The sequence below is a fragment of the Chroicocephalus ridibundus genome, chromosome 11, assembly GCF_963924245.1.
Source record: "Chroicocephalus ridibundus chromosome 11, bChrRid1.1, whole genome shotgun sequence".
NCBI lineage: Eukaryota > Metazoa > Chordata > Aves > Charadriiformes > Laridae > Chroicocephalus > Chroicocephalus ridibundus.
The window spans coordinates 4,197,074-4,216,350 of NC_086294.1; the positions used below are offsets into that span (position 1 = coordinate 4,197,074).

A 19,277-nucleotide genomic window follows, 5' to 3' on the forward strand; every position below is an offset into this window, starting at 1 on the left:
ATCTCTAGACACACCAGAAGGAGGTTTTGCTAAAATATTAGATGCATCATTCGTCTTTTCATAGCACTGTCCTGTCATCGTTTCTTAAGAGGTACTTAAACTGTGACTTATGAAGGAGGATGAAAGAGGTAACTCTGATTTCTCTTCCCACTTTTTCTGTGCATAAATTTCTGTCAGTTCAGGGAGATGGGTCTGCAGGGTCATTTCTTGCCAGGCGTTGCGCTTTCCTTTGTACATCTCAGGATTTAGGCATGCTCCGTATCATCCTACCTCATTCCAGAAAACTCCCCTCCCTTGCAGTGCCGAGGGAGATTTCTTGTCTGTAGACCATAGGCTGCTGCTACCACTGCGCGAACCACGTGCAGCTCAGCGGAGATGCGTCTTACTGGCATAATGGACTTACAGACCCTGCAAGTATGACTCAATAGCATGGGTCAAGGATCACCACTCCTTACAAATAGAACATCTCTCTGTGTTTGTTAGCTTAAAATAACTCTATGTGCATCGCATTTTCAAGATGTAGGACTAAGACACTGTTAACAAGATGAAGTAAAAGAGAAATCATGCTTGTGCCTACTTGTCCAGAAATCATCCACAAGCAGCTTTTTCTACCGTTTTTATATTCATGGTGCTTAGCTGCTTACATAAGGGCAGTGAAGGATGTGTTTTGTTGTACCAGCCTTACATCCTCTGGTCACATCCACAAAGGCAAATCTTTTGGGGACGTATGTTTACTTTCCATCCCAAACAGCTCCATGGCTTTTCCCAAGTTCAGCATCATACCTTCTGCACCAATTGAGATTACCTCTCGCTTTGAGTGAAGTAGCACGCTGCTTCAAAGTCACCTTCTTCTCCCGAACTGCATATAAAGCGATTTCCCCCTGGCCTGCGTTGGTGGAATGCTTCTTAAAGCCAGCCTGGAGAGACCTACAGGGCACTGCCTGTTTCCATGTCATGGCTGGGCTAATTCATATTCTGTAATGCATGTTTTTGCTTTGAACACGGAATCAGGCTGTGAAGGAGTAAATTATGTGTGTAATTGATGCTTTTAACATTGAGAGTCAGGAAAAAAAAGTAACCACTGAATGTAATGGGAAATTGATTTCTTGTCCCACCTTCTTATTCTGCTTAATGTGTTTTTTTTCACACTTCCTCATCAAATTCGAATTGGACATTTAGTTTTGCATTATAGGGTGTTCTCATCACTGTCTATTCTATTATTTGTGCCTACAGCTGTAAGGGTTGTGTATCTAGAGGACAAGGATTTGCTAGGCTCATATAAAGTAAAAAAATGTTTATAGTGGTGAAACCATATATACAAAGTGGAACCAAAGCGGGGAGGGGCTGCAGGCCAGCAGTGCCCCTGTTAAGGCTGAACTTTGCCTGTCATCTTCCAGAAAAGGTGTGATTTGAGAGCTATAAAACAGAAGGAAGTGCCTCCTGTGCCCTGGCACTGAGGAAACCCATCATAAATACCCGAGAAAGCATTTTTGGCATTTATCTGACTACTGTAATCTGAGTTCTTAGTGGGTTGAGCCTCTAAATTAAAAACTGGCCATGCCTGTGGTCTCGTTTGAACAGCTGCCCCTTGGCAGGTGATCTACAGCTGAAGGTTATTTGGCCACTGATTCCTGAGCTCACCTGGAACAAACTGGGGAGGGGAGAGGTTAAAGCACTGTGGTGTGATGTGGAGACATGGCCTGACGGCTCTCTAAGATGGCTTTCATTAGCAAGCCAGCTGTGACAAGCTGAGAAGAGTGATGCTGTAACTCTCCACACTGGATGAATGTGTGGCAGGGTCGGAGAAAGGGGGAGCAAGGACAGAGAGTGGGGTGTGCAGATGGGTTTGAAGCAGCACATCTAAAGGCATAGTCCCACCTGGTTCAGTAATAAAATATGCATTATTTCAGTATGTCTCTAATCCCTGAAGCTTGCTTTGGTGGGTTTGGAGGAAAAAAATACTGATTTTCATCACAAACCTTGAATTATTGTAACCCTAAGCATCTCCCAGAACAAAACACACGCCCCAGTGGATTAATGTCATTGGTGGAGCTGCAAGACAGGCATCAAAGTACACTGTCTGCTTTTCAGACACCATCCCCCAAATGCTGCCTGGAGAGCTGACAAGTGGCACAGACGAGGCCTCCACAACCCCTCCAATGAGGGGAGGAGGTACACAGCTGCAGAGCGTGAGGGGAGCTTTCTACCATCAGCTGTGAAATAATGTTTTGATGAATAATTTCTTTAACAGGCAGGTTGAACAGTGTTAGTGTCCCCCTGGTCTCAGCAGGAAGGGTTGTGCTGGCCATGCAGCAATTCCTTGACTTTTTCTGGATATTTCCATGTGGTGTGATCAGCGTGAGGAGTTCTGCCAACACCTCATGGAAGGGGCAGTATCCGAGTTGGATGGTGGGCAGTGAGGGGACATGGCAAAATGGCCCAGCTCTTCCTGTACCCTCAGACTGCATCTTCCACCAGGACATGGGCAACGTCTTTCAGAGTAATTCCTGTAAGTAAATTGTTAAGGAAATTGTATTCCTATTCATTTCCTGCCGCCTTCTTGAGGCCCGGTGTTATGCTAAGCTGCTGACTTGTATTGTATTGTTCTACTTTGCATGGTAATAGTTAAGGTACATGTCTGATGCAATTTGAAATCCTATTGCTAGTGATTCCTGAGGTGCTGCTTTTTCAGACAAAATGTGGTTCAGGTCTTCATTGTGTCTGTAGTTTTACTTAAGTACAAGTTTCTGAATCTGGTTCCTGCCAGACTCACAGATCTGATTCTTACACAGAAATACACAGGAGGAATAATGGCAAAACCCATGAAGTTTTTAAGTGTCCCTTTCTACCTTCTCTGTCCTGCAATGTTTCCTCTCCTTGAACAGGTTAAGTCAAGTTTGGAAACTACAGTGCTCTGTCTCTTAGATTGCATTAAGTACCTATTCTTGAGATTCCTTTAGAGTAGATCTTGGTTGACTCAATGTGTTTCCATACAAGAAACTTTATACTTGTGTTACGTGTACAAAAGAAGCATTAAAGAAAATGAATATTTAGTCTGTTACAGTGGGTAATAGCAGACTACAGGTGGCAGTGCTTATCGGGTATGTGCATTACCTGATACTGTACCAATCTCCTAGGATAATTTTTCCTCCTGCAGTATCCAGAACGGAGCTTCAGTTGAGGTTCTCAGCTCACCTGAAAACAGTATTTGGTTTTGTAGAAATAAGTGACAAATGGTGGAGATTAATGACAGATGAGGCAAAAATGGTTGGATGCCATTTGCGAGCTCCAAACGGAGCTGCTGACCAGCAGCAATGCAGGCACCGGCAGTCCTGGGATCTCCAAACATTGCCTTTCTTGGTGCCAGTCCTCTTTGCTGACACGTTGCTTTCAGGACTCTTATCATTAGTGCTGTAAGCACATGAAGTATAAGTTAATTCTACTGTAACGTGATTATTAAATCCATTAATCAAAGGCAGGAGATCCGTAATTAACTTATTCTCCAGCATCAAGTAAATGATTCTGCTGTGAGCTTTAAGAAAGCAATTGTTCACTAATATGCAAAATACAGCGGGGCTATTAGACTATAAGGCTGTGTAATTATATAATGAAATTATAAATTTTGCATATTTTAATAACATATACATTTTAATTATTTTCTTTGTAAAGTTAAAATGGAGGATCATTATATTTGCTTTTTTTTTTTTTTTAGCTTTAAAAAAAGAGTTAATGTTTGTCCCCACCTGAAAGTTGAGTGTTTTCATGTAAGGCTTTGGCTAGGCTTTTGGTGACTCGCCTTGAATCTATCTCCAGCAGGGGCTGACTACAGATTTCTTCTGTTTCACGTTTCAGCATCGTCATTGCTGGTGACTGTAGGCATTCAAATTTACCTGGCAAAGACAAAAGAAGGGCCTGCTAGCACTGTTTTAGCACCAATGCCTGGGTTTGATTTTAATATAAGACTTACTGATTCGTTTTCTCGGGCGCCTTCCAAGGGGCCAGATATTTCAAGGGTTCTCTTCAAACCTGCTTTGGGTCTCTGCTATCCTTTAAGTAGACCTAATTTTCTGAAAGCTTTGTAGTTTTACCCAGAAACACCCGAGCCTCCTGTCCCATACCTGGAAGCATTTAGGGAGTCAGTGGTAGGTCATCAAGCATTTCTCTGAAGCTATTCTTTTGAGAGGTGAGAGTTACAATGAGGAAACTTGCACACAAAGTATCACTAGGGCATTTCCCTTATGTGTCCTGCCCACATTTCCAGCCCAACAAATCTTAGTTGCTCATCTTAACCTTTCTCTATACGCTTTAATCACAAGTGCAATATAGAAGCAATAGCCAGCATCAGAGGCAGAGAGGAGGCTTAAGCCCGAAGATGACACTTGTGGTGCTAGTAGTTACCTGTACCAGCAAAGTTCTTAAAAAGAAAAAAACCACAGTGTTTCCTGGGAGAGCCTAACAGAGAGGGAAATCTCTGAAACTTGCAGATGATGAATATGGAGTCATTTTTCTTGGCAGCCTTAATGTTGATGGATAGGACAGTTTGCCTTGTCCAGTTTATATAAGAGCAGCTGATATAAAATGACTTCATAGCTGGATATTTATGAGAAGTTTCATTTCAAATAATATAGTTTTTGCCTCTGGCAGTGCTGTGGTTTAGCCCTGTTATTACTGGGAACTAAATCTTTAGGATATTCTAACTATAACTGCAGGGCCTGTTTGATCTACCCAGCAAAGTTAATATTTTTCAAAGCAACGGAAACTTTATAATGGAAAGTCTCATTAGCAAAAACTACCTGTCCCTAAACGCAGCCAGGAAATCAGGCACAGAGAGGAAACTTGGAGGATTTTCCTTCAGCTTCACCTGCTTTCTCTCACACAGCAATACTGAATAAAGAGGTGTTCTCTGTTAAAGCAAATGTACAGATAAACTGTAACGATCCTCCAGAAAAGCCACTAGAAACAAACTTCTGCTATAAAGCAAAATTATTCTCTCTTGCAGCAGCTTGTCTCTGCTGCACATGGATCTTGCATAAAATACTTTTATCTCGAGGGAAATGGGATTCACCCCCTGGTGCCAGACCCTCCGCCCAGGCCAGCATTGCTCAGAGATCTGTGCAGGAGAAGGGCTAAGGAAGAGGTACTCGTACCCCCACTGAAACGTCCAAGGTTTTTTTTTAAGGTGCGAGTCTTTCTTGTCTTGTGCCAGAGCAGTGGTATAAATGGGATATTCTGAAATGATTCAGTTGCCCCTTTGGAGCATGCAGAGCTAAGGCTGCAGTCAGTGAGGCCCCCAGCCTGCATGATGTTGGTAGGGCCCCTGTAGTCCTGCAACAGTCTGAAAAGGCAGAGGAGGAGCTCCTGGAGCTGCCAGCAGGGCTGAAGCGTCCCTTTCCTCGGGCTAAACCATAAACCAGACTCCAGCCCTTCTTCCCATATCTCCTTCAAAGACACAATTAGCTCTGACCCTTGTTACAAAGGGAAACAAGTCTGCAACAGACACAGGTTCAGGCTGTGAGCTCTGGTAATACAGCTTCCAAATAAGTCTTGCAAAGAGCCTATTGCCTGGACAAAGGTGGTCAGATCAAAATGACCCAGCAAAGAAGCTGAAGAAAAGAGCAGGAATCTGCTTCCCACCACTGCTCTTTGGTTGGAATTGTTGCAGAATTTAACATAGACATTTATGTTTATCTGTGACGAGAGAGCTTGAAAAGAGGTGCACTGCGCTGTCAGGGGAGGTGACATGCAGGTTGTGTGTGGGGAGGGGAGGCTTTGCTGATTTTATTCTGGGATGGTTTGGGCACCCATGAGTTATGCAGCAGTAGGAGGTGGAAGCTGTGAGAGAGGACAGGAGGAGGATTCAGAGTGAATAAGGACAGAAAGAAATGCTTGCAAGAAGATCAGAGGGCCAGCGCTTACCTCTAAGAGAATGGCTGAGAGCACAAGCAGTGCCTCTTGCTGTTACATTTCTTGATGTTCTCCAGACTTTGTGTGTTGTCTGCAAACAGGACTGCATCAAAGAATCCTGCAGATGGGCACTCCTCGGCTTTCGGGCTCATGCCTCCAGTCAGAGGAGTAATCTTCAGACAAGATCATACATCTAAATACTTGGAGATTAAAAAACAAACAAAAGAACATTGGTGGAGCTCTATCACAAATGCTGAAGACCACATTGTGCCTGTGGGAAAAGGAGGCTTGTCTAGGAATATTTGCTAATCTTACCTCTCATTAATGCTTACACTTTTGGGCTCAGGATGGGGCAGGGCTCTGGGTTGGATTTGCCAATTTCTAGAAGCCCAGCGTTCGTCCTGGCCCTTTTACTATCCTGCTGTTTCTGGGGGTCACAGTAACGTGGGTTGTTCATCTGTGATAGCTCTTAGCTTTGCATGTTTGTTCCTAATAAAAGGCATGGAAGCTGGAAACAGCATTAAGTGAGGGAATATGAATGAAAACTCTGCATGAGCACGAGTTAAGTAAAGGCCTAAGTCCATTTAAATCAATAGCCGGACTCCCATTATCTTAAATGGGCTCAGGATTTCACCCAGCGCTTTTAGCTTAGCCAGCTTTCTGTTTGAGTTGGCAGGGCAAATGGCTTTGTCCCCGTCCAGCAGGGCGTGCTTCAGATTGTTTCTCTGTCCAGGCTGATGAAACACTCTTAGAAGTCTCAGTCTATCCCAGCCACAGTGTGGCTAGAGACACCAAGCACAAACATCTTGCATGATGCACTGAAAGTCGTAATGTTTTTGCATTAAATGCTGACCTACTTGTCCGGAAGCACAAGCTGTCTTGAAGAGCTGGTCTGGTCACGAAATGTAGTGACAAATACAAGACAACTGACACGAATCTAAATCTGCACTAAAGAGGCTTTCTATTAAGCGACTACCTCAGCTTATCGAAAATACCAGTCAAGTGGTATCCATTGATGCTGCGGGAGTGGGTTGCTCTTATTTTATCAGCAGAGTCAAAAGGATGCTGCTGTCTTGCTGCTCTCCTGTACTACAGCACATTGCAAGGTAGAGCCATTCACGTTTGTGCTTTAGAGACGGGGGTTGTGGACTGCAGGGAAAGAATGTGGCAGGACATCTCTGGGAAAATCTAAACTGAGAGTATAAAGCCAAAACTTACTGTCTCCTGGGGGAGCTGGGGAGGGGGGGAAATAATCTCTATATTTAAAACAAGGCACTGCAGGTGGGCGTATGTCTCAAACTGGATAAACGTGACATTCTGGAGTGGTGGGAGGACTTGATCCTACAGCAGTGATGACAGCCATCTGCATGGTCTGACCCTACCCATGGAGCTTAATTCCACGTTCTCTGAAGTCTGAGGATTTGTTTTCTAGGGGCCTCTATCCAACAAAAACATAATAGAGTACCAAATTAATAAAAATCTACATTTTTGTAATTCAGTAGAACTAAAAAACATTGAAACAAATACAGGCCATTTCCATCCAAATCTCTCCTCTTCTGGTAGAGGATAAATGAAGGGACTCTGCAGCGTGAAACATACTGGAAAAACCAAATAGAGGTGACTTCAGGATTCACAGGCTTCCAGAGGGCCAAGTTCTCAGGTCATGCCTGCAGGCAGTTCAGTGCAAAGCAGATGCGGCTGCCCAGCAGACCCAGCTGAAGCCTTCTCCCTGTAAAGGCAGGAGTCAGGACCTCATCGTGCAGGTACACCCTGAATCTGAACATCTCTTCAGTTTCAAAACTGTGCCAGTATACGCACATCTCTGCTTAGGATCTGGGATCCCCTGTAGAATACACTCACATTGTACATAAGCCTTTGTTTTTGGAGGAGAAAAAAACCCGCATCTAAAACTAAATTTGCTTCCTCTTCTCAGGTCCCAAAATATGGATTTCTTGTTTGCAGGCTTAAGTACCTACACGAATCTGAAGAAGAAAAGAAGACATAAAACAGATTTTTGTGCCTAACCAAAGCAGCTTGTAGTTCAATATTGAATTCTCCTGGTAGATTGTTTCAAACCACAGGAACTTTAAGGAAAACTGCAGTCTGTTTGAGACACAGATCTCAAAAGAGGAAGCAGAAAGAAATAATATGCATCAAATTATTCATTCTGGACTTAACACTCACCTCAGATTAACAAGAAGCCCCTTGTCTGATCCCAAGTGTAACAACAGGCTGTAATTTAAAACAGCTTTTATTCATTAATGAATAGAAAAGTTATTTCAGTGAGAACTTGGAGAAAACCTCTGCCAATTACCCACACTAAACAGTCCTTCCTTGTAAAGACATGACTTGCTGGCTGGCTGCATGTTGTGACACTAAATACAGTAAGCAAATGAGAGTGGTTTCTGCTACCAGTTCAATCAGTAGGTTTGAAATGGAATTAACCTTTTAAAAATGCAAAGTATTCCTTACAGCAGATGGTAGTGTTTGCATTTACAAATACCTCTCGGAAATCATAATGTAAACCACATGCTCTGAAACAATAGGATTCCTGAGCTGAACCTTTCATCCTCCTGAAAATGAAAAATAACGCTCTCCGAGCTCAGACTGGTGGCTGCTGCAGCAGGAGCAGCTCCTGCTTGTGCTGGGGTGAAGTGGGCACGAGAAGAATTATCGGAAAAACAAGACGGGGGGGCACAGAAGGAAACAGGAGGATGTTGTGATGTACTAAGAGGTGATATTTCTCTATCACTGACTGCTACGCTCTTAGACATATATGTATTATGTGTTAGCCTGCATTATCTCTCCTCTACAGTGCATCTCCTTCATATTTTAAACTGGATAAGTGAATTCCCAAAATGCTTTATGCTGCTGTGGCTAGATTTGGTCCCTGTGCCTGTGAGGGTGACTCTCCATAGCATATTATGAGGCTTCATATTCCTCTGGGTTGCACCAGATACAAGCATTTGCATCTCTTGAAAGCTCCTCAAGTTACCCGTGTTGCCTGACTGCTGCTCACTGTCCATCATGCTTTCTATGCCAACACGCATTCACAACCATTTGTCCACGAAGGCTTAAAGTAAGTCCAAGCATACTTAAAAAGAGACAAAGATTCCAGAAGCTGCAGCTTTAGCAAGTACATATAAGGAAAGGTTACAGCAGACCAGAACATCACTGCAAAGCAGAATTATCTTAAAAAGGTAGTCTTTTTCTCCATAGATTCACATTCTGCCAAGAGCACAAACAAACTGGCACCGTGGGGGAACAGTAAAGGTTGGGGTTAACTCTGTCCTGTGGCTTATCCAGGTTTGTGGTGCCGAGTTCTCTCAGAGCTATAGGGCAGATGTGGTCAGTGGGAGGTGAAACAGCTCCCAGCCCAGGAACCATCAGCCCAGGAACTATCAGCCTAGAGGCTCTTTCAGAAAGTAGGCTGCTACTGAAACCCTCTCCTGTAGAGCCTGCGCAAGGCTGAACCCTTTAGCAAAACAGCGCTGTGTGCAGTGCTTACCTGCGGCTTTGCTCTCATCTGCAGCTCACGTGTTACGCACCAGTCCTTTGTGGGAAAGGCTGATTTTCAGTTGGTGTCTGTCAAGATATCTGGGCTTATCTTTGCACACCAGTAACACGGAAGCTGTTCTGCACTCCGCACCTATCAGGATATGAAAGTCTCATCTTGAATTCAGTGGTGCTTCTAGCTTGTGTTAGACAACACCTGAAAGAGACAGGAAGGACTTGGAATTGTGCAGCGCATCATCCTGACCACTCCGAAGAACGTATCTGGGCTCACAGTGCTCATCTGTCACTGCCCTCTGCCCAGCGTCACGTGTGGGACAACAGCAACACCAGGAATACCACCAGCCTGCTCCAGGACATCAGTGCAGCTAAGCTGACTTGCTTCGCCGTGTGATGTATTAGCAAAAATTAATGTTCGTCCCTCTGACGTGCCTGCTGTACCTACAGTAGGATGGAGGCTAGGTGGCTTGCTTACTTTGTCCCTTACTTTCCAGATCTGGTCCTCACTGAGCATTCCTTTGACCTGTGAACGGGCCTTAGGACCACTCTGTGCACCCCACTGAGGCCAGAGTGAGTACCTTGGTGTACAGCTGGGCTATATAGGGAGACAATCACGTGTGAGGTGTATTAAAGTGGTGAAGTCCATCAATGAGAGAGAAAATTACACGTAGGAGCAAATAAAGCCGGAGTCCTTGCTTTCTAGATTCTAAGACTTTCTGAAGTAAGATGTTTCCCCTGGCCAAGCCAACAGCTCTTTAAGAATATTCTCAGGAGGTATCGGGGGGAAAAAAACCCTCCTTCCCATACAGTCTTCTGTTCCACTCTTCTTGAAGTTACCAAAACCAGCAATAAATGAGAATAGACAGAGCTGACGCTTTTGAAGACAACATGCTGTTCTCTAGGCTGGGTCAATAAAAAACATTTCACTGCACAGAGGTATAGCTTAGAACAAGTCCTGAGCAACTTTAAAGCAGCAAAGTTGTAATGAAAGCTGCATCTAATGAAAACAAGCCTTGAGAGTGGCAGTCTACTATAAGGTACAAAGAAATTCCTTTTGTTAATGTTAGTATTTGGCAGCCGGTGTAGAACACATTAGGGCATTTTAGTTGGGTTTTAAAGAAAGAAATTGACACAGAGAGAAGGCAATGATTTTTTTAATAGAGGATCTCTCTGGGGGTTTGTGTTCATATCACAAACATTCACTTTATTACATTTTACGGAATGGACTTTAAATGCCAATATATACAAGCCAACATTTCATTATTGGAGTTTGTGTTTATTTGCTTGCCATTGTCAGGCTGTTCCCCTTTGTCTTCTTGTGCTGCTCTTGTTGTAAAAGCTGTGATTTATGAATATGTGGTTTAGATCCATCACAATATAGTGTGGTGAAGTGGTTCGATAAAAAGTTATTAAAGTAAAAAAAAAAGTAAAATCTATAGTTTCACGTGCTTTGCCCACCTTCTATAGGAACCCCCAGTAAGAGACACTTACACTGAGCAAACACTGTGTGCATGAGACACTAATACAAGCTACAGGCCTTGCTCAGCCAAAGCTCCTGCGGAATGGTAGCCACCGCAGGCAGTTACAGTTTTGCCTACATAACTGCAGGATTATGCCCTCAAAGTTATGAAAGTTGCATAGGCCAAAAAGAGGGGGGTGAAAACCTGCCATAAAACATTAATTTTAAAATCAGAAACTTAAGACTTCCAGTAGCTTTAAGCTACATAGTACCAAATGGCATTTGGTTCTCAAACGTAAGCCTGTGCGCCCACATTCAGTTTATTTTTAAAACAAAACTCTCAGGCCTGCTGATTGCAGGATAAACAAAGCTGACTGGCAGTTTCCAGAGCCCACTTAGAATCTGAACTTCTACAGAAACGTCATACTGTTTCAGCCTAAAATAGAGAGTGAAAGGCTGATTTAGATCACCATACCTCACCCCATGCTTGGTTTTCTCACCCAGCAGCACTGCTGACTTGCCACAGCTGCACAGCCACATAAAAGAGGGGATGACAAATTGGCCACTCTTGCATATGGCTGGCAAGACACAAGAGCTGCTTATAGCAGTGAAAGCTGAAGGAGGCACTCTCCAGGATGAAAAATATTTGTGAGGAAGACATGTAAGATGGTAGGATCTGTTCAACTGCAGCACAACAGGAAGAGTCTAAGAGATGGGTTACAAAACAATTTTGCTGCCTATGTTTCATGTTCCCAAATCTCTGAAAAAAAATACAGCTCTACAAATGAAAAGCCCCCTGTCTGTCCCAGGGATGGCTAACTTCAGCAAGTAAGGATTACCTCAGTGAGTCTGACAGGTATTAAAAGCAATGAGGCATACCATGGTGCCGATGCCAGCAGCACCGAAATCACCCCCGGGACCAGGAAGCACCATGCACGGGAGCCGTCCCTCTCTGCGCATGGCACACTGCTGCCTTTGCGTTCTCAGACTTGAACAGAGGAGCTATTGAGACAGCAATCACAGCCCCTCTGTTACTATTATCTCTGGCAAACAAAGAATAACAGCTATAATCCTACATCGTTTTGGAGATCTAAACTAGAAGGTTCCAACCTGCTTCAGGCTACCAAGATAATTTTGCCACCTGTAGTGCTCTGTGGCCTGCCACATGCAGTCCTACACACCCCTCTCTGGCCAGGCAGGAGGCTGGATGCTGGAATGAAAAGCAGGTACGAGCACAGAAGCCCAGCACAGCCACTCAGCTGAACAAGCAGTTGTCCAGAGTCAATGTTGCTAATGCTGAAGCACCAAGACTTTGTGTCTTGCATACCTTACCACTCTTCTGCTCTGTACCCTCAGGAAACACAACAGAGCATTTTGTCCACATTGGATTCACTGTGGTTAGATACCCCGATGCCCATTGGCAAGGTTCCTCTCCTGCTAAAGTAGGAGCATGAAACAACTCATTTCTACTAAAAATATAGGTAATAAGCCCAATAGAACACATTGACAAGCATGAAAAACAAAGGGAAAAGCAGTTTGGAGTAATGGTCTACATTGCTGGGGTTCTGAATTGTGAAATAACCAATAATCCTCTGCATTTTGTTTCTCAAGACACATTTGATTTTCTCATGAGTTTTCATGGTCAAGCCACTGCAGTTAACATTGTCGCTGGAAATCTCAATGCTTGTAAAGCTGATTTTCCGTTTATAGCTGGTGATGGAGCTGTTGAGGATGTTAGTGATGTTGACTTCTTCCATTTCTTTAGTAAGTTCATTTGCAGGCCCCTAGGAAACAAGTGTACAGTTTTAGGGTTTGTCTTCTCCTGCAGAGGAAAAGTGCTGTAATCAATAAGGAGGCCATAAGGATAAAAGAACACAGCTTCATAGGCATTCATCAAAACCCCCAACAGTCAAACAGGCCTTTCAGCTGCTGCCTATTTTTAGGAGTGCATGAAGTCCCAGAGATGCCTGTGTTCCCACCACTGTATTTCTAGAGGTGTTCTGAGATCTTTGAGCGAGTTTCACTCTATGTCACTTGAGCAATCCAACATCTGTCTCCTACAAGACATGCATCTCTTCATGTCTACACAGTAACTTAATGGCTGGGGGATTCAGCAGCAAGGTGGGAAACCTCTTTTCCCTCTGACAGGATTTGGGCCCTCGATGACCACTGGACTATAATCGTCCTTGACTGTTTCATTTCTCCCACTGAAGCAGAGCATTTTGAACAATTCACACTCCCTTACAACCTCAGAGAACATTGTGGGACTGATATTTGATACTGTCTTTGGGGAAGGAAGGAAGAAGGGTTCAGCTTCCTTCTGGTAGAGGAAATGACCCTCCAGATCAGTGTCCTAATCAGAGTTATTCCATAGAAGAGCAAAGAGGTGAGTTACACTGGCTCTTCTTTGTCTGCATTTGGAAAGGAACAGAGGTGCATCACGCTCTCAAATGAGCTGAGCTCAGGGCTACAGACCTGATTCTAGCAGTAGGCCAAAGCGCCTTCCTGAATGCGGTCCTGCAAATCTAACGTGACTGTCAGCTAAGGCTGCTGCTCCTTGGGCTGGTGAGCAGAAGTCTATGTCAGAGACCCAGAGGCCTAGTGCTATTCATGCGTTTGTTGCACACAAAAATTTAGATTTAAGGACAATCAAGAGAAGCAATTGTTACTGTATCCATAACAGAAAGACCATTTGTCTTACTCAGTTAATGGAGGACTAATGTCCATCTAAGATAACTAGGCTTATTAACGTAGATCAGGCTTTACCTCTTGAGGTGCTTTAGCTGCACACTTTTGTGATGAGCTGTAGTGAGCCACTGCATATTCCACAAGGGCACCAAAGATGAAGCTGAAGCAGATGCCAAGATAAACATCAATAGCCTTAATGAAACAGTTAGTTTTTGAAAGTGAACTTCGTGAGCCGATCATCAGAGTTGTCATGGAAAGCACCGTCGTGACTCCTTGGAAAGCGGAAAAGGAAAGACCTTCTCTAGTGGACGCTTTGGAAAAAGCTTGGCCTGTCCTTCTGCACGTGTTGTCACTCTATTGCTAGCCAGATAGAGCAGATAGAGCAGATCCCTTCTTACCAAATCCAAATTATCCATCAACTGTAATGCTTTTCTAGCACTAGCTACTAGCTTTACACAGGCTCTCCCTACCTTTGACAACTTGGCTCCCAGAGGCACTTGGCTCTCTTATTTTTTTTGCTTTCAGTAAAAAATTCCTCCCCTCCCAAGCACATCACAAAGAACTTGTGCTCTGCCCTCTGCTCTCTGCTGTGAATCTATCAGCAGCCTTGGCCCTACACAGCTCTGCAAGTGTGCCAGCCACAGCGCATCTTCCGTGCCTCATACTGCTAACCCAGCTCTGCCACAAGTAAAAGCAGAATGTGAGCAGACCAGTTATCACTGAGCAGAGAGCTCAAGAAAGCTACCATCTACCCAGCCCTCAGAGGCCCCTCTGCCTGCTTAAATCTTCTCCCTTCCTCAGGCAGTAACTCACCAATGCAGGTTCTTGCAGGCACTGAATCCAATGTGATCCAAAAAGAAACCCAGGACAACATGACGAGCAGAGTGGATGGCACATAGGTCTCCAAAATGAAGTAAAGGACATTTCTTCTCAGCTCAAACTGCAATATCAGTCGTGGGTAACTGCCTGTTCAGGAAAGGAAGAAACCGCAGTGAACGTGGGATTCCCAAGGACCCTCGCACTGCAGTTGGGACAGCCCCGCACCAGCCCTTCGGCTGCTGTAGATCAGCAGAGCTGCACCGAAACGGTGGGAGATGCATTACTTGTACAAGCCTGACCGCTTGCCTCAGAGGCCTTACTTATCTCACAAACCCTCGGCAAGGGGACGCGCACACAGCATTGCTGGACAGGAGACATCTAAAACAACGTGCGGCTCGCAAAGGGGCTCCTGAACTCAGTCCACAGTGGAAATTTTATACCAGTGTCTTAACTCAGAGGAGAGAGGGGCTGATCTCTGAAGGGCTCATCTATTCTCTTACGCTCGACACGGCACATTTTCCCCAGTAACCTCTTTGAAGGGGCATCGTCAAGTTCAGTCTTATCTGATAGCTGAGAAATAAACAAAGGATTTTTCTCTTGATCTCAGCAGGCTCTGGCTCACGTCCCAAAGCATCCCAATATCTTATCACCACAGGGAATTCGACCCCCTGCATTCATTAGTAATTTGTGATCTTTGATAACTGTGTCTTTTTGTGCTCAAAAATATTCAGTCAGTTTTTTAAAATCAATTTGTTATAATACTGACATACGGGCTCTGGGGCTGGACAGCTAGTATTTTCAGGAGATATTTCTGTTGTTTAAACAATAGTTCCCTTTGAAATGCAGAAACAAAACCCATGTTGTTCGTGGGCTGTGCACGCTACAATAAACAACAAAACGTTGTTTTTAAAACCTGGTCATTCTAAGGAAGTTTTGCCCCCTTTCATAGCATCTGTGATTGGAGAGAAGAATATTTACACTGGTAAAGACATGGAATTCTGATATACAAAGGGATCTTATTTCATCATAACATGATAGAATTGTAATTCACAAGCAAAATTAGATTTTAGAAGTTAGTTTTAAGCCCAGTTACTGTAAATGTGGCTCTCTACAGTACTTATAGCCTGCACACCTGGGAGGAAGGGAGAGAGTTTATTCAGGTATGTGTGGAAAAGGAAAGAAGTGGAGAACTTAAAAAAAAATAATTGAAAATCCATCAGGTGAATATAGTTTATTGAAAACCCCACCTTTCTGCGGATTTCCATCTTACAGAATATCCTGATTGCAACTAATTGGATTTCACCATCTTTCTGTCTGTCTCTTTTTGTGAAATTAAGATTTGCTAAAGCCTTCGCTCGAGCAGGCTTGAGTCTTAAGACACTGACAGACAGAAGGGAAGGGAGGTGGGAGGGGAAATACTTGAGAGCTTTTCTCTGTCACTGATTTACCTGTTTCCTGCTGTGACTTCGAGACCAGGGTATAGTAACGTTCCACTGTGTACTGCGAGAGACGCAACTTTTCTATGCCATGCACAGAGTCATTTCCTCTCAACCACGTGAAGATGACATCGTTTTCATCATAGCCCCCTGAGGAGAAAACAAACACCCGCGTTACTGTGGTTTAGCCAGTAAAAGCCCAGCTATTGCCCTGCCCTGTCTCCTGGGTGGGGACAGAAACACGATGTAGGCACTGTAGCCTGGACAAAGACCCTCCTAACTGTGTCAGACTATGGCTGGACGTTGGCTCTTCTTTCATTGCTGTACTGTCAGTCTGCTGGTTCAGATTTCAGTAGGAACGCACGCCACCGTGAATGATACACAACATGCAAGGCTGCTGAGAACCTATTTAAGTCATTTACACGGGGTATTTCTATTTAAAGTATTTTAACATTTTAAGAGATAGTATATTCCGGTCATCTGCAGTTTGATTACGTGCAGCAGGATAAAACTACTGCAGCAATCAACCCTCAAATATAGTCTCTTCAGTCGTTATAGGAGAGCAGGAGAAATGCAGTGGTTAAAAGAAGAGAATGCAGATCCCATTGAAGCATATTTCACTCAACTGTCTGTTCAAGTGCTTAAAAATACCAGAAAAGGTGTCTACAGTTAGTCGAGAGCTTGGAGCTGAGACTGCTATGCAGTTGTGAACCAGGCTCTTCTGACTGTAGACGCGTTGTCCAGAAAACTTGCTCATAAAAGCAGCTTCTCTACAAATCATTCCTCCTATCCTCAAAGGCTTTAAGTTACTGAGGACAAATAAATACATCCGACATTTAAGTAACACCGAATTCCTGCCTCAAAATGGTGGAACAGATGAGATCAAGCAGTTACCGGTAAACTCCATATATGCTGGCTGCATAATTGCCTCCAGGAATGTAAATGCCAGCACACCATGACCGCAGGTTGGACTGAGGGATGAGGCTTGTACTGAGTCACCAGCCTGCCATTCGATTCAAAGATTTCACTTCATTTGTGAAACAAGCCCATCAATCCCATTAATTTGATCCTTTTATTAAGTGCCCTTCTTTGAGAAAATGAGTAGGGACGCTTTGATTCCGCTAATAACCCGTTCATCCCGGTAGAAGGAATAAGATGCAGTTGCAGCTCTATTTTTATCTAATTGCGTTTTCTTATTAGACACAAATTACCAGAGCTTGAGTGTGATGAACTCCTAAATTAGTTGTCCAGGGTATGAATCCCTGTGTAGAATCCTAACCATGTGCCTTTTCAAAGTTTCTAAGCAGTTTTATAAATCGTGGTTACTCAGGAAAATTGCATAACAAATGATAGATTGTTGTTAATTCATCTGGCATATATTTAAATAGTATTATTTCTGGGCACTTATCCTAATGAAATCTCCAGTGGGCAATGTGCATGTAATTTCATTGGAATTAAACAGCAACTGAGCATGATGTAGGACCCAATCACTTTGAAAACAGGCCCAAACAAGCTATGCTTTAGCAGAAGAGGCCAATCACTGTTATTTCAGAAGCTACTCTTTGTAATAAAGTTAACCATGGTGAACTAATACGATTTTAATGTGAAAATAATATGTGCTTCCAAAGGTGCTTCATGCTGCAACCCCTGAAGTTAAAACCCGGTCTTTTCAGTACTGAGATTTTAGATGTTGGGTTTTGGGACACGAAGCGGGAGATTGTTGCTGGCGTGTTGTGGAGCTTCACAGATAGAGAGCAGCAGCACTGCTCTTGCTGAGCTCCGTGTAAAAGCCCTGTAGTGTCCTAAATTTCCCTGGAGTCTTTCCCAGACAGCTTTGCCATGGATGACTTTTTTAAATTTAACTGAGAGCAGAACTCACTGATTCCTTTTCTTGAGACTTTCAAGGCTGAGACTCCTCCTGTTGATGGGGGTCCCATCATCTGCATCACTGTGACAGACAGCCCTCATGGAGAAGCAAATACCACACCGTTGGGTTTGGCCTTAGTTTCAGTTCCTGAGTTTGAGAGGCATGTTCAACTCATATTCTAGGAAGAACCACCCTTCACACTGTCTTGTTACAGTGGAGGTTTGGGAGCTGCAACAGGTGGTAGACACCTACAAATGTGAAAAGTTGTTCTTGCTGTACTCTAACCCATGTGCTTACCCCACTAATTAGTTTGGAAGAAGCTGCGTTTGCAAAAGCGACCAAATTTGGAAAAACAGACATTATTACTTCATCCTTTCTGTGCAAAATCAAGCTACCGGCTCTTTAATAAGAATATGATTTCTTACCACTCTTTTTATATAAATTGCAAAGTGACAGGAATCCTCTAGAAACTGTGGATTCCAACACAAGCATCTGAAGAAGGATGAGGCAAAGTTGTTTTCTTTTAGACATTACTATTTGCAAGGATAAAAGTCTACTCCAGAAAGCCACTGTGATGAATCCAAATATTCAATTACATACAAATAAACAAATTTAAAGTAAAGTCAGGTTTTTTTAAAATGTTATACTCACAGCTTTCTAGCTGCAGTCTGCACGTTTGTGTGTCCATGGGATATTTTGACAGGTCCATGTTACAAGCAACAGTTGTAGTGATTCTGTAGGAAGAGAAAGAACTCCGAAAGTTGCAATAAAAGCCTGTAATGAAATATCTCTGGTTTTCATAGCAAAGTAGACCACAAAGACTCTATCATTTAGATAGTTTTGGCCTATGAAATGAATGGACTGATCATTAGAGAGAGCCCTGCTTAAGAAGATACGCTCTCTGCAGCTACACTGATGAAAATGTAACCAAAGGAAGAATTTTGCTTTGCTGTCGTGGGAAATTTAGTGTGAAATCACATGTTTTCCAGTACTACGGTTTGCACATCTTAAGAAGTTACTACTTGTCACCTGAGGCACAGTAACTGCCTGCACACATGCTCTGGCTCGCTCTGATGTGGGGGGTAAATGAGTTAGTTTGCAGGACCTTTACTTTGCAGTCGAGGTAACTGCGAGACAGTTACTGTGAGCTGAGAAGAGAGAACGCTATAGGAACTGCTAACACAACTGCAGCGAACATTTCTGCAGTACACGTACAAATACGTTTTTGCTAAAAAGCGGAAATCATGGCTATGTGGCACCGGATAAGCAAATAGTTTCCCACTATCTGTTAAACTTCTACTGTTACGATGTCCTCCCTCCCTCCCTCCCGCCTGACTGGGACAACATCTAAACTCGTGAGCTTTCCAAGCAGGCGCTGTGCTCAGGACACAGCACGTACCATGATGGGGAATCCCGATCCTTGGCTGGCATTTCCAGGTGGCCAGAACAGCGGGCAATGGATCAGAAAAGTATGGTCCCGGTTGGCTTATTGACCCCAAACTCATTACCCATGACAGTTGGTATCTGCTGTGCAGCATAACTCTGGAAATCTATTCTGAACCACCATCGTCAACAAAGCCAAAGGCTGATC

The 19,277-nt window shown here is 43.7% G+C and overlaps 1 protein-coding gene across 7 annotated transcripts in view; it reads right to left on the reverse strand.

Annotated features, from left to right (window-relative positions):
- Window positions 1-11,773: 11,773 nt before the first annotated feature.
- The window catches only part of GABRP (gamma-aminobutyric acid type A receptor subunit pi), a 29,466-nt gene continuing 21,962 nt past the window's right edge, over window positions 11,774-19,277 (reverse strand). For all 7 annotated transcript variants that reach the window (XM_063349033.1, XM_063349032.1, XM_063349035.1 and 4 more), the window contains 5 exons: window positions 18,338-18,420; window positions 15,832-15,969; window positions 14,378-14,530; window positions 13,643-13,836; window positions 11,774-12,660 (listed from right to left, as the gene is read on the reverse strand). In XM_063349033.1, the coding sequence (XP_063205103.1) occupies window positions 12,346-12,660; window positions 13,643-13,836; window positions 14,378-14,530; window positions 15,832-15,969; window positions 18,338-18,420 (883 nt within the window). In that variant the 3' untranslated portion in view covers window positions 11,774-12,345. The remainder of the gene's footprint in view (window positions 12,661-13,642; window positions 13,837-14,377; window positions 14,531-15,831; window positions 15,970-18,337; window positions 18,421-19,277) is intronic.